Raw genomic sequence first — 15,475 nt, forward strand, 5'->3', positions numbered from 1 at the left:
TGCTCGAGAAATCCATCTTACTCCCGACTCCCCTTTGGGAAGGTTTGAAGCTAAAGTCTGATTTATGTGCTGTGCGAATTGGCACAAATGCGTACGTATTTGTTTTTGGGAATTTGTCGACGATTCGGGTACAGCGGTAAAAAAAAAAAAAAAAAAAAAATGGACACAAGCGTGAATCCAAAAACTTCTAAAACCCCAAATTAATTTCTAACTAAGTTTCATTAATGATAACAAAAAATTTGGCACATGTAATGCATTATAGAGTTATTGAAGACAAAACATGAAAGATAAACAAAACAAAAATTTGTTTCGGGAAACGTTACGTCAGCGTACTAAATTTTTTTTGTCAAATACCATGGTTCATTAGGAGTTGAAATTTGACCTCACGTAAAATACATAAGTTTTAAATTTCTTTAATTTTTTATAATACAAATCATGTCAAGAAAATATATAATTATCAAATAAACATTATGACATTAAAAAACACCGTTTATTTTTATTTATTTTTGAAGTTATACTTCTATAGAAGCGTTATGAAAAGAAATTGATGAGAATTAATTTTTACGATGCGCTCACACGATGTAAAGAAATTTTAAAAGGATAAAAAATGCCACATAAAAAAGCCAAAATATAAAAATTATATACGTTCTTTAAATTATGTACCTTAATGATTGATATTGAACATTGGTCCATATCTTTAAAAAAATTTATTTATTGTAAATATAAGTGATAAAAATTGTGTTTATAAATATTTTGAATTGTATTTATAATTGTGGTTAGGTTACACTTCTTTACGGGCGTTATAAAAAATTATGAGTATGAATTTTTACGATTTGCGTGCAGCATACAACAAAAATTGTCAGGATTTTTAAAAAATCTACATACAAATAAAAATTTTATATCTACTTTTTAATTACATAATTTAGTAATTGAATTTTGAATTCTGGTCTATATAATTTTAAAAAATATTTATTTATTGTGAATATTAGGGATATAAATTGTATTTTGATTGTATTGTATTGTATTGTGATTGAAAGTGCCTTTTTTTTATAAGTAAATTTATGTTCCCGTACGTATAACGATATCAGGTTGCTTGTAAGCTTCCATTTTCACTGGCAGGAATATTGTCTGTGGTGGCTTAGTAAGTAGTCTCCTGGCCGTTTTCATGGGAGAGTTTGTGAGGTTATTTTCCTGCATGTATAATTTACTGGCATTATTAATTTTAAATTAACTTAATTATTATTTAATAAAACAATTAAAATTAATAAATCAGAATAAAAATCCCATATGTTTATTGATTTTCATTAGTAGTTAAAATTTATCTCTATTATTTTACTAAATTAAATAAATAATTTTATACATGTGTTTATATTAATATTTAATACTGAGACTTTATTCAAATTTTTTCATTTGGTTGATTTTCATTTTTACCAACCCTGTTAATAATATAATTCCTGTCCTTTTAATATTTTATTTTTATTAATTTTTTCATGCAAAAATAAAGTTAGTTGTTTGTTATATCAAGTAAATGTAACTTCTAAAGGGCGAACATAAGTACACGAACCTTTTTTTCCTAATTTGATTCTCTTGGAAATAAATCTATGTTTTTATGATTATTTATTCTCTGTTCAGTCATTGCTGATGGGGTTACAATAGCTGTTTATAATGCATTGGAACATAATCTTTCAGGAGAAGGACTAGGGAAAAACGAATAAATCCAACAATAAATCATTGTCATAGTGTTCTTATATTTTGCCTGTTTTTTTAGGGCTTTCCGAAACCGTACAGAAACAAAACAGACCACGCCAAAACAGACTGCACTGACAAAAAAAAATCAACCCTCATTACGAAACTGTAATCGTCCTTCAGGTGGCCATATAGTGTTCTTAGAAGCACCTGCTCTGTGAAAACCCTTTAATAATCGGCGCACGTAGGTTCATTAAAACATCTCCAACCACCTTCCCGAGATTTTTTTCTCTCCTTTCCTCTCTATAGCATGTCTCATCTGTAGTGTGCAGTGTGCATTTTAATGGGGATTTACTTAATTTTTTTTCGATGTGCTCATTGAATTTATTTCGTAAAAAAAATAATTGGAATGAAAATTTGGGAAATACATTTTCTTGTTGAATTTTCTCAAGAGCATAAACTCAGAATATTCAATTTTTACTTCTAAAGAAACGTAACTGATTGATGCCATCTTGGTTTCAATCAATTTTATAAACAAATAGTTTTATATTGTATAATATGTAAAATGTTTGCGCGTTTGAACATAGAACACAATTTAATAGAACACATTGTTATTAATAGTGACCGACTAATACAAAATTTTTTGTGTGAAATAATGATTGGTGTTTAGATTTGATATATTTTCTTTCAGAATAAATACAACTGTAATAAAACTGCCAAGACTCTATTTTACGGTCTTAGAAAAATAACAAATAGTAAAAATTAAAAAAAAAGTGAGCAAGACTCTCGGTACTAACTACTGATGTGTTCCATATAACCTCGGTAAAAAGAAAATTCGTGTGTTCTCATGTTGCAAATAATCTGGTTAGACGAAACTCGGCCACGAAATTCAATGTAGAATTATTTTAAATAATGCCAAGCGTTATAAATATACGCAATTTGTGTTTTTAACTACATGTCTTGACGCGAATCACACGTAGTTTCCGCACCCGCCACTAGATTTCGTTGCCGGAGCAACTATGCCGACTACTGAATCATTCGTTTTTCAGAGGGAAAGGATAAAATATACAATGAAACGGCACCAATAAAAATAAAAAAGTGCTAATAAAAAAATCCTGGCTTTAGACCTAATTTTCGACAAAGAAATTTTATTAAACTACTGTCCATCTTGTTAAATTTCATTAAACATTTAATTCTACAAAGTTTCTCTTTGGCTTTGTGAACTTTGGCTTGCACCATCCGCCACAGACAGCAGCACCGTGGTTACACATTTCCGTTTCATGCACGATAGTACTCCTACCAAATGCCGTATACGTGAGCTAAGTTGTTACACAACAACAAAATTAATACTAATTCAAATTAATGATGATATACGAGGCATGTCAATAAAATAAATACCGTTTGTCATTAAAAAATAAACTCATGAAAAAAAGTTTAATTGCAATTTTTTGTTTACTAAATATCTGCATTACATTTTCAAGGATTCGCCATTCAATTCCAAGCACTTTCCGCAACTCTCAAGTTTATTTAACCGCTCCGTGTAGAAGTTCGCCTCCTGGAAATTAAACCAGTTGAATAATCGTAATTTTGTACATTTTGCTGTATTTGTTAACACACGTTTCATTAAATCAACCAAAATGAAGCCCTTTTCGCCATAAAAAGAAAAGGTAACCTTAATTTTTCAACTTGAGTACGGAGATTTATTAACTTTTCCCGGAGATGTTTACAAAGCGCCTGTGCTTAGGCTACACGCATTGCGTATTCGAAGTCCATGATGCCTATAGCGTAGGCGTCCGTTCCATTCCCAGGCGGCGAACTTCTATGCAGAGCGTTTAATAAACAAGTAAAACGTTGCGAAATATGCTTGGAACTGAATGGCGACTATGTGAAAATGTGATGTAAATATGTAGTAAGCTAAAACTGTCAATAAAATCTTTTTTTCATGAATTTATTTTTTTAAAATAAAATGGTATTTACTTTATATATGTAGTAAACTAAAAATTCAAATCAAACTTTTTTTATGAGTTTATATTTGTTAATGACCAAACGGTACTTACTTTCTGGAAACGCCTCGTACGAAATAAGATATTAAAAGTTTAACATATTGGGTGGTGCCAATTTGACAACAGCGGGGGTGTCATTTGCTCTGTACTGTCTGTACTGCAATCTAAACGTGAGGCAGCCTGAAGCTTATTCGACCTGCCCCAGCAACGAGTGCATGACAAGGAGCCAGGCGGCGGCAAGAGACAGAAAAGTGTCTGTGCGAGGTCGAGTTTGTTATTCCAACTTGTTTACAGTTCGAGAAAGTGGCTTCCGCCGCCGGATAGCAACACTCTTCACGCTCAGACACACACACAAAAAAGAAACGAGTATACAAATAAAACTTAACCCCTTCCTCTCATTTCTTTCCTTTTTTTTACTCTCCCTCCGGAGAGGTAATACGTCTTCAGAATACAAACTGCTCCATTAAAAACAGATATATGCGAGCCACGTTTCCCGAAAGCCAGACGCCAGATATCTCCGTGGTTGTTTCGCGCCTTCTAGCGGATAAGCTACGATGTTCGCTATCAGCGGAACTGCTTTTCCGTGCGCGATCCCATGCGTTGGTGGTGAGATTTTTTAATAATTTAAATTTAATTTTATTCTCTATGGCAACACGGGTTAGGTCAATGGGATTTAAGTTTGAAGGTAAAATTTTCACAAAATAATAAAAAAAATCATTTCTATGTAACATGTATTAATTTAAAATATTGCCAATTATTTAACCTTTTTTGTTTGCATTTTATATTTTATCGAAAAGCTGAGAAAAGAAGATGCTTTCCGTTGATTCTTCTTTTTGAAACACCGATCTGGCGCGAGGGTAAAACTTCCATTTCTTCCAGTAAAAGATTTCTGATTTCGGTTTTATCAAGGTTTTCCATAAGTCACGCCAGGAAAATGCTCGGATATTTTTTTTTACTGTAGGGCTTTACCGCGTTGTAGACCAAAATGTAAATCAAAATAATAATAAATGTCTTGACATATAGAAACATTACTCAGTAGTTGGTACAAACCGATGAAAAGTTAGATTCGCGTAACTTCGTGCTTCGCAGGTTGGTATCTTTCAACTGAAATTTGATGTCTAACGTATCTTATTATGAAAGGAAACGGAAAGAAATATCTCCTGAAACAATCTATTTTTTAAAAAATGCCTTGTAAGCGTTTTGGTAACTGGTAACTGTAAAAATATTTGTGGAACCTCGTGTTTATATTCTTAACGTAGATTTGTTGTTTCATACTGTATCATAGTTGTCCACCTGTGTCTTAATTGCAACTGCAGGTAGAACTGTGACATATATATGGAAGATAATATTTATTAATCCAACTTACTTTTGCGATGCTTAAGAAATCGTTGTTCTAGATGCTAAGCAGCTGGTAAATTAATCACATTTCTAACAGATAATGTTCTAATCTGAATTATTTCTGTTAATGGAAATATGCTTTGACCACTATTATGCGCTGAAGGGAACATACAGTTAGGGGAACGCGGAGTAACTGCACGCACTTAACTTTGACACATTATATTTATGTTAATAAAGTTTAAAAAGCAATGTAATTAATTTGTATCAAAGCGACATTAAGTCAGTTTAAATATAGCCGAGTATTAGTACATTGTTTAAAAGGGAAGTGTGGTTTTTTACATAAATTATTAAAATATGTATTGCGTACGATTACCCGACTTGAGTGGGTAATCGTACGCACTATATTTATGTTGCCTACTATTACCCTCTATGTCAATTCTGGTGCATAAAAATTTTCCCTAATATTCCCTGAATGGAAATATATATTTTTTTAAATATGACAATGTACCTAAATAACAAAATACACTTTTTGTACTATACTGGGGACATAAAATTTTTTTTTTTTCAAATTAAAAACATACATGATTTGATATTTATCTACAGTTTTTTTTTTAATTTTTCATAGCCTCTAATTCAAGTTAAGTATTTTAAAAATATTTTTGTAGGTACTTGAATGAAATTATATATAGTTTAGAACGTAGCTTACTGATTATTTGCATTGTTAATGAACAAATAGGGAGAGCTAACACAAAAAAACACCCTTACACACTGACAAACCATAGTTGAAAATATATGGAAAAATTAAATTTTCATCAAAATAACTCATCACAGTTTTTTATTTGACAAAGGAGTAGACTATTTCAGCATTAAAGTTATTGAAATAATTATACTTTCACTTGAAAATCGCATACAAAATTTGAATGATTTTCTGCAGCACTACAGTCTGAATGGACCCAGCCCGAACACCTGCCACAGCGGTACCACAGTTCTCTGTACTTACCAAGCTCTCCACAAAACATACAGATCTCATTAGTACTATTTTTGTTGGAAAAAGAAGCCACCATATCCCAATCTTCAATGTCATCATCTTGACAAAGATCTTTTGTATATCCTTTGTTTTTGCAAGAAAAAACGGACGATTCGCTGATAATATTTTTATTTGTTTTCTTCTTTTTAATTTTTTTAGCTTCCCTGTATCATGTTCAGCTTGTGTTTCCTTTTATTTTTCCTCTTTGTTTCCACTTCTTCCAGCACTATTTTTTTCTTGGAATGGCTGTTAGAATTTCTGAACGCCGTTTTCGTGTCGGCGCCTTCCTGATCCCTGCAGTCCTTGATGTCGATGGTTTTGTAACTGGGGAAATTAGTATACATATTTGTTTGTTATTTTCATAATGTACAAAACCATTAATATGATCCATTTAAACATAACAGTTACCAAATTTCGCACGGGTGAATGAAACGCAGATGGGGAACTGGTACGCATCCCTGCGTACGAATACCCCAAACGACGCCATGTCAGTTTACTGACAGTCACAGTTGAAACGATCACAAAGTACAAGCCCTTACCGCGTTAAATTATAGCAAAAGCACCACTAATTATTTATAAACATCTAAAATTCTACAAAAGTACACAGTTTTTCCCTTACCTCGAATGCAATTAATGCAGGATTTTATTGGAAAAATCTCAGATTTAAAAAAACACGTATATCCGACACAACTTCAGCCGCACGCCATCGCCACTCGACTAGAACGAAGTTACTCCTTTCGCCGCATAGTAGTGCCAGTACTCCTGCGTGCGTCTCCTCTTCTTTAGACAGATACTGACGTGCGTACCATTACCCACTGCGTCCAGTTACCCCGCCTTCCCCTACTCCAGTTACATGTAAAAAAAGTCAAGATGTTTGCTATTCCTCGGTGTAAATAAGCAGTAGTTTCTGCTACAAATGTTTTCCGAATATTTTTCTTGTAAGGTGAAATTATCAATTCTAAAATACGCTCAAGAGGTGGGGGAGAAATCTTATAGGAAAATAAAATAACTTAATTTTTAATCTTCACAATTTAAATATTACATAAAATGATTTTCGTGGTAAACCATAACTATTTAAAAATATATTTTTTAAACTAAATTAAAATATAAATATTTTACCAGGAAAATTATGTACTATAACTTAATGTGTAATACCTTGAAGTAAAATTATTATGATATTTAATTTTTATAGCTTATATTATGGTGAATAATAATATACTATTGTAGACATTTTCTGGGATATGTGTACCTATATGTAAACTTCATTGTAAGAATGAATTAAATTCGTTATAAATCAAGTACATAGCTTTTACGTAAAATTAATAGTACATAATTGTCTAGCTAGAAAAATATAACACTTTTCAGTAGCAAAGATCAAAGTGTTAAATACATCTAATTACAGTATCAATACAGTAAAAATTATTTTTATTAATAAAATACTATTCCTTGAGTGGTTGCTGAAAAACACGAACGTTGGGGTTTTCCTATTCGATAATGTTAAAAATCCTTGACAAGAGTTATGAACCGAAATAAATGCATATCATAGTGCACAAATGGACACACAGTCCGCGTAATAGTACCTGGATACATGCATGTAATGAAACTGTAACATAGTTGTGTCTGTACATGGAGTATAGGCCTATTGTCAAAATATTGGTAGATTTGTTAATAAAAGAAATTACAAAATTAAAAAAATTAAAATTTAACCGATATGTTATTTTTGTTACAGGAATTCGCAACAAAAAAAAACTAGGCCTATTCAATAGATTTTGATCAAATTTTCCCTTACAAAAGTTTATGGCGTGAAGTAACATTAAGGGGCCCGCCTCGTTAGGGGTGTATCTGTGTTAGTGAGGCGGGTTGATAAGCGCGACGCCCGCTGGTGATTCTGACGCGGTGTCGCCTCTAAGCGCAAGGCTGTGGACTGGTGCGCAGTCTTCTCGTCGTCACAGGATAACTGTGAAATTTGAGTGGTGACCGTAACGTTATGTGGTATAAAAATGAAGATACAGGTGTAATGCAAGTCCCTTAAGTGCTTTTAATAATCTGTACCGGATGTTTTACGCCTAAAAATTACTCTGAAAACATGCGTTTTAGCCATTTTAACTCTTCTTAAAATATAGTTTAAAAACTTAATCCAAAATCGAACGTACTTTTTGGTCCTCAGCGAACTCTTAAATGCTTTTCGTAAGCAGAGTCCACTCGGATATCTCGAGTAGTTTTCAAATCGCGTTGTTTACCTGAAGCTCTGCGCACCGTATGTGTGCCCGGGTAGGCGGAGCCCTTAAGGACAGTTTTCATCCCGCAGAACGTATGCCCCCTTTTTTTTTTTTTTTTTGCGCGCAAGGCTTTTAACATTATTCCACGCGAACGAACTCGCGGACGCAGCCAGTGAATGAATATTGATCGCACAGCATTGCGTTTATATTTCATCGCCTGCTTCATCGGACGGACGATCAGGGGGAAAATAAAAAAAAAATAGGCGCATGCGTGTATGATGCACGGTGAGTTATTCCCCGTCCTCTGGCGGGGGGGGGGGGGGGGTGGGGGGCGGGGGTTTTGGTTTGCGACTACTGCAGAGCACTGTAAACCGCGGTCTGGTAGCGTCAAGCTCACTCTCACTCTCACTCTCTCACACGCACGCTCTCTCTCTCTTCCTGCGCTCACATCCGACGTGATCCCGCACCGCTGCAGATCAATAGCGCTTCATCGGCCGACGGCTAAACTCTTGGAAGCCGCCGCAACAACCGACGATACAAGCTGCGAACGTTTGTTCTAGCCCGGCGGGAGAGGGCCAATAGCAACTCCGCAGGCGAAAGAAAAAAAAAATTTAAACGCAGGCCACATGCACAGCAAAAAAAAAATTGGTTGTCTGTAAAGTCTGTTTACGGACGATAGTTTAACGTGACAATGTCATAACAAAACATTGATGAAATGATTGCATACTTTTATGAATAAAATTGAATCATTTTTATTGAATTATCACTATTTTGTATGGATACAAAGCAGGAGTGAAATGAAATCTACAATTTAATTAATAAATTTACTTTTATTCGCACTAATTAATTCAAATATGTTTATTACTTTAACGAAGAGATTATTTTAACTATAACTTTTATACATTTTGCTATTTAACTTCTTCCAATCTGTGTTATTCTGTTAAGGATAGGACGATGATAGGAAAAGTAGGAAACGAATGGGAGTGTTTGAAGTTTAATGTGCCTCGAAAAAGTCAAATCGATGGTTGTTCCAATCGAGTGGAAAAGAGATAGATGCGGCGCAAGCGTACAATGAGCATAACGGGATAATGTGGGTAACGGGACACTTTTTCGTGCGTGCAGCCGGCGTTCATCAATTTATTAGACGTTGTCACGTCAAAAAAAATTGTGCAGCACACATGGCTATGGTTATTATTGCGAACATGAAATACGTTCTTCTAGATAATACTGAGGATTTGTTTTTTTTAGAAAAATTCGCACATAATTTTATATTTTGATGTTTCATTCAAGTATAAGTTTTCTATATCACGTCGAACATAATCTAATATTAAAAAATTGGATTTTATTCTTTGTTTTGTTATGCTTATTAATGTTCGCAGTTAATATTTAAAAAATATTCAAGGAACTGTTTACAAAATACTTTAACTATTGTTGGTACTGGGACAACACAAAAGGTTAGTGTCCGGGTAAGAAAACGAACCCAGTATTACTGCGAACACTTTTTTTAGTAACGATAAAGTTGTTTTCATGTAATTAAAAAAATACAATTATATCTGTAAATTTACAAAAATATTTCTGTTCCAATTACAAATAAAACAACAAAATTTGACCCAAGCTCAGCAGCTCCTGGTATGGTTGACCTTTTCTGCCCCAACTAACTGTTTACTGGACCATCCTCTTGTTCTGTGCGCTGTTATAAATTAGAGTTATATTTACTGTTTTTTCAACCAAAAAAACACCTTAAAAACACGATGAGTTCTTCTTAGTTTCAGGTAACTTAATCTTCGTAAAACTTATACAGTATCTTAATTGCTCACAATGAGAAAAGTGGTTTCAACCAACGGGTTTTTATACAAGATAAGAAGAACTACCAATATTTGTAAACTATTTTTGTAACTTTATTTTATGAGTAAAAAACTAATTTAATACACTCAGCAAAAAAATACAGCTGAGGGGACGAAATTTCGTTTATTGGGAAACAAAACTTTGCGACAAATAAATTTGTATTTAGTCAAATCTGCATGTTTGTATGGCCGTAATAAATATTTTACTTTTTGGCAAACAAAGATTTTTCTCGGTGTGCGAGGAATATTTTATTTATTTTTTGTGCCTGTTTCGTAGTACATGCTACTGCACCCAAAGAAAGTTACATATTGATGTGTCAGCTTATCTCACTCCGTTAAAAAAAAACATGAGTTCTATGTCATCTTAAAGAGTTATGACCGGGAAAAGGCAAATACTTGAGAAAGATATGAAGCCTTAAATGCCTGAACGGCTTCCACAGACGAATCTCACGAAGTTGGGAACAAAAACGTACTTTTTATTCTAGGTTATGTTCCGCTTGTTTCTGTCTCCAGTGCACTCCTGGAAGTTTCATGCCAGTGTTTATGGTTTTCTTTCCGACGGATGATCCGAGAATTTTATCGCTAGCAAAATGCCCGTTCCGGGTTTATGATCCATAAATCCGAGCGGAATAGAGATATCAAACATTAAAAGGTTTTATTAGTTCCTTAAAAATAATAAAAATAAAATTGATTACATTTGACGCACCCACAATGAAAAATGCAAGATAATCAGTGCTACGGTAAACTGTTTACAATATCTCGTAGTATTTATAAGTTAAAAATATTAATCATTTTGTTTAGTTATATAAATAGGTTAAAAAACACTCTTCGGGCAACAAATAACAAGTGTATACAATACGTATTCGGGCATTTTATACGTAGGTATAACATGTGCATATCAAATCTCCACACCAAAATTTATAAAAAAAAATTTTTTTGTGTTTAAGTAAAAACTTTTTTTTTTTAACTTCATGAATTTCTATCAAGGGAGTGGATACGCCGTAAGATTTGCATTTTGTAAATAATCATAAGAATAGTAAACCTATTAAAAATACAATGATATTTTTACGCTTTTCCAAAAATCTTCCCCCAAGAAGAAGAAAATAGGGTATGTTAAACTATACCTAAAAATAAATATACAATTAATTCTACTAAGAAGGAAGTTTAGTAACTAAGAATGCACTGAATACTTCTAATTGTCGTAGTTGTCCTCTTTAAATTTTTTGACATTCTACTGCTTGTTGAGTGTAAAAAGCTGTAAGTTTGTATTTATAATATCAAAACATATTTCCTAAGATAATCAGTGAAAGTTAAAATACAACACAACACTAAAATGGGAAATACGAAAGTGGTGTAGTAATGTACATTAAGAAAGAGGTTTGTGTACATTAAAACTTTTGAAGTATCAACTGAAAATGGTTTAGTATATATACATATAATTAACCAACATCTAGTGTGTATATATATATATACACACACACTAAACATTTAATTGCATATATTTCTTTACTTAAGGATTTTGTAACTTGACACATACTTTTCATACAATGCTACAATATAAGCACTATCACGATATCTGTGCAAGCTAAGCCACGCATGGTTAGCTAGTATAACTAAGAGAAAGCATTGTCACGATGATACACAACGTTTAATCGCATTCGAACGTCAAACCGATTAGGTCAAAACTAACTTAATTTATACACAGTGAAGTAGCTTTAACCTCAACAGATAAAACTTTAATCCAAATAATACGAAAAAAAACATAATAATAAGAATATAAGTCAACTTATGGAAAGTTCACATCTTCACAAATTTTTTTTCTAAGTAGCAGAAAAAAAACTTTCTTACTTTTATGTATGTGTGTACTTTTCATGATGTAAGTGAATTTTTTTCTAAAACAAAAAAAAATTGTCAAAAAGTCGGTATACGGACGATAGTTTAACGTGACAACGTCATACTAGAACATTAATGAAATGATTGCACAATTTTATGAATAAAATTGAAACATTTTTTATTGAATTATCGCTATTTTGTATGGGTAAAAAGAAGGAGTGAAATGAAATCTAGAATTTAATTGATAAATTTACTGTTATTTGCACTCATTAATACAAATATGTTTATTACTTTAACGAACAGATTATTTTAACTATAACTCTTTTACATGTTTGATATTTAACTAATTCCAATCTGTGTTTATTCTGTTAAGGATAGGAAAAGTAGGAAACGAATGGGAGTGTTTCAACTTTAATGTGCCTCGAAAAAGTCAAATAGATGGTTGTTCCAATCGAGTGGAAGAGAGATAGATGCGGTGCAAGCGTACAATGAGCGTAACGGGACAATGAGTCATCCTTTTTCGTGCGTGCAGCCGGCGTTCATCGATTTATTAGACGTTGTCACGTCAAAAGAAAAATGTACCGAGACTAGTTCTCGGTGGTGGTTGTCGTTGAGGGCACTCTTGCACGGTCGATGGAAGTGCAGCGCGTGTCTGTGGCCTGGGACGGAGCGACACTCAGGCCTCGGTGGTGGTCGGTGTTGCCTGCAGACCCGCCCGTGGCCGAGGTGCGCCTGGAGGAGCGCCGGCAGCTGGGTCCGCTCAAGGAGGGCGACGAGGTGCGCATGACGTGCGAGGTGCGCGCCAGCCCGCCCGCCGGCGCCGTCGCCTGGTACCACGGGGTGAGTGTGCCTGCTGGCGGTCCTCACGATCAGGGTCTTCCGACTGTGATGGTCCCGGCAACTGTGACCACGACGACTATGATGATGTTCGTCCTGACGATGATAATCCATACAATGTTCTTCCTGACGACTATAATCCTGACGATGGTGGTTTTGACTATGGTGTGCCTCACGTTGATGGTCTTCTGACTGTGATGGTCCCGGCAACTGTGATCACGACGACGATGATGCTCTTGACAATCATGATGTTCGTCCTGACGATGATAATCCATACAATGTTCATCCTGACGACTATGATACTGACGATGATGGTTTTGACTATGGTGGTCCTCACATTGATGGTTCTCTGACTATAATGATCCTGACAACTATGATCACGACGATGATGATACTGATGATGATACTTTCAACAATGATGCTCTTGACAATTATGATGTTCGTCCTGACGATGATAATCCATACAATTATTCATCCTGACGATAATAATCCACACAGTGTTCATCCTGACGACTATGATCCTGACGATGATGGTTTTCACTATGATGGTCCCAATGATTATACTACTGACGATGATGATCCTGACAATTTTTCTACTGAAGACTATGATCCTGGAGATGATTTTTAATGATCATTATGTTGATCTTGTTTGAAAAGTAAAGTTTTATTGTGTGTCAATATTTTCGTACTGATGGTGAGGATACTGATAATCATCCTGAAGGTGATCCTGATGACCATGATCTTGGGCTTGATTCGGATCATAAAAATTATGTTTATTGTTTTAATGATTAACAATATGAACATCCTGGTCAAATGATCATCCTGAAGATCATGATGTTTAGGAGTACTTGTTGTCTCTGCTGTTCATCGTGCTTTCACAATTGCATACGTTTTAAGAAGAAAGTTTCCCTACTATATCTAATTACCTCGCCAACAAGATATTAAGCCCTAAACTGCTATCACACTTGCTGAAACAGAAGGTATAGGTCAGGTGGGGTCTGATTTTTGTTTGAATGAACTCTTCTTAAAGGCAAATAATAGTTAACAAATCATTTGTTGGATATTAATCAGCTAACTTAACATTATGGCCTTCTGGTCAATAAATCTAAAATGGTTTAAAACCCCTTCTTTTCTGATTTCTGTTTCCAACAACTGTCCACGAGAAGTAAATCAAACTAAAATAATTTATCTGGCTCATAGAAATGGAATTATCAAACACGTCCTCATAAGGCGTAGATAGTCAACGAATAATACAGTCAATTGTAGCTGAAATACGTGAGAATTAAAAATTTGGCTAAAATAAGAACTAAACTAGGTGTTTAGGATAACTTGTTTTAACCTACATCAAGGTTCAGAAACACAAGTTGTTGTTTTATAAATCCTTCAACGTTAACATAACTCTTCGATGTGCACAATCCAAACAATTTAATTTTGCTAAGAGGAACCTTGAATTTTAAGTAGACTTCGGAGAAATAATTTATTGTGTTGTAGCCGTTACCGTAGTGCATCTTCCGGAAAACATTTATATAGTCCTAAAACCATCGTCAACTCAAACGTTTATATATATATATCACATTTTAATGGATCCGATAACTGCTGTATTTTTTTTACAAATCACTTACAAGCTGATACATAAAATGTAGTAATGGAAAATCTAGGTCGAGTTCGTTAACGGTCAATATCCGATCAAACGGGTAGAAATAAGAAAGGGTTTTTGAAAAACCTATAAACCGCTATAACTCGTATAATATTAAAAATATTTCATCGTAGGATAAATATCAACTACCTTTGTTTAAATAAATTTTTTATTCGACCAACCGTAACTTCAAGGAATGGAAAAAAAACAAGGGTTGGAGGACAAAAATATCATAACTCCCTTCGTAGTCACACCATCGAGTCTGTTCAAATTGTTTATAAATCTTACGATTTGTATCTAAAACGTTTTTCACCAACCATTGCTGCAAAGGATGGATAAAAAGGAGTTAAAATTCAAAAATAAATTCAAAACTACTGCAGAAATCACACCATAAAATCCGTTAAAATTGTTTGTAAATCTTGTAATTTTTAGCTAAAACTTTTGTCTGAAACAGTTTTTACTAAGATGAGCCATTTATGCAGGGGGTTGTAAAAAGCAGGGGTAGAATTTTAAAAAGTATCATATTTTCCGTATCATGTCATTATTAAATTCGTTATATTTTTTTTATAAAACCATAAATTATTATCTACAACTTTCGTCTGAAATAATTTTAATATGACCTACCATCTCTGCAAGGGGTGGAATAATCAGGGGTTGAATGACAAATAAATTCTGAAATCCTACAAATATTATATAAAACTTATATCTGAAAATTTTTTTGATAAAACCAACTACCGCAAAGGGACAATAAAGAGGGGTTAAAATAATAATAAAAATCTTCCTAACCCCCTTAGTAGGCACAGCATCAAATCCATTCGAACTGTTTGTATATCGAAGAATTTTATCTCAAACTTTTCCCTGAAAGATTTTTTGATAATACATACCATTATTGCAAGGGGTTGTAAAATCCTGGTGTTGAAATAAGGGAATAAATGAAACTTTTCTACCATGTACACTTTCGAAACCGTTCATACTTTTGTTTAACTTTCTAAATATTGTCTAAAAGTGTTGTAAAAATGTATTTTTATATAACCTACCATTTTTGCAATTGG

The 15,475-nt window shown here is 33.7% G+C and overlaps 1 protein-coding gene across 1 annotated transcript in view; it reads left to right on the forward strand.

Annotated features, from left to right (window-relative positions):
- LOC134535646 (nephrin) overlaps positions 1-15,475 on the forward strand; it is a 357,918-nt gene that overhangs the window by 207,615 nt on the left and 134,828 nt on the right. The window contains exon 8 of the mRNA XM_063374832.1: positions 12,660-12,790. Within this exon, the coding sequence (XP_063230902.1) occupies positions 12,660-12,790 (131 nt within the window). The remainder of the gene's footprint in view (positions 1-12,659; positions 12,791-15,475) is intronic.

Source organism: Bacillus rossius, chromosome 10, assembly GCF_032445375.1.
Source record: "Bacillus rossius redtenbacheri isolate Brsri chromosome 10, Brsri_v3, whole genome shotgun sequence".
NCBI classification, from domain to species: domain Eukaryota; kingdom Metazoa; phylum Arthropoda; class Insecta; order Phasmatodea; family Bacillidae; genus Bacillus; species Bacillus rossius.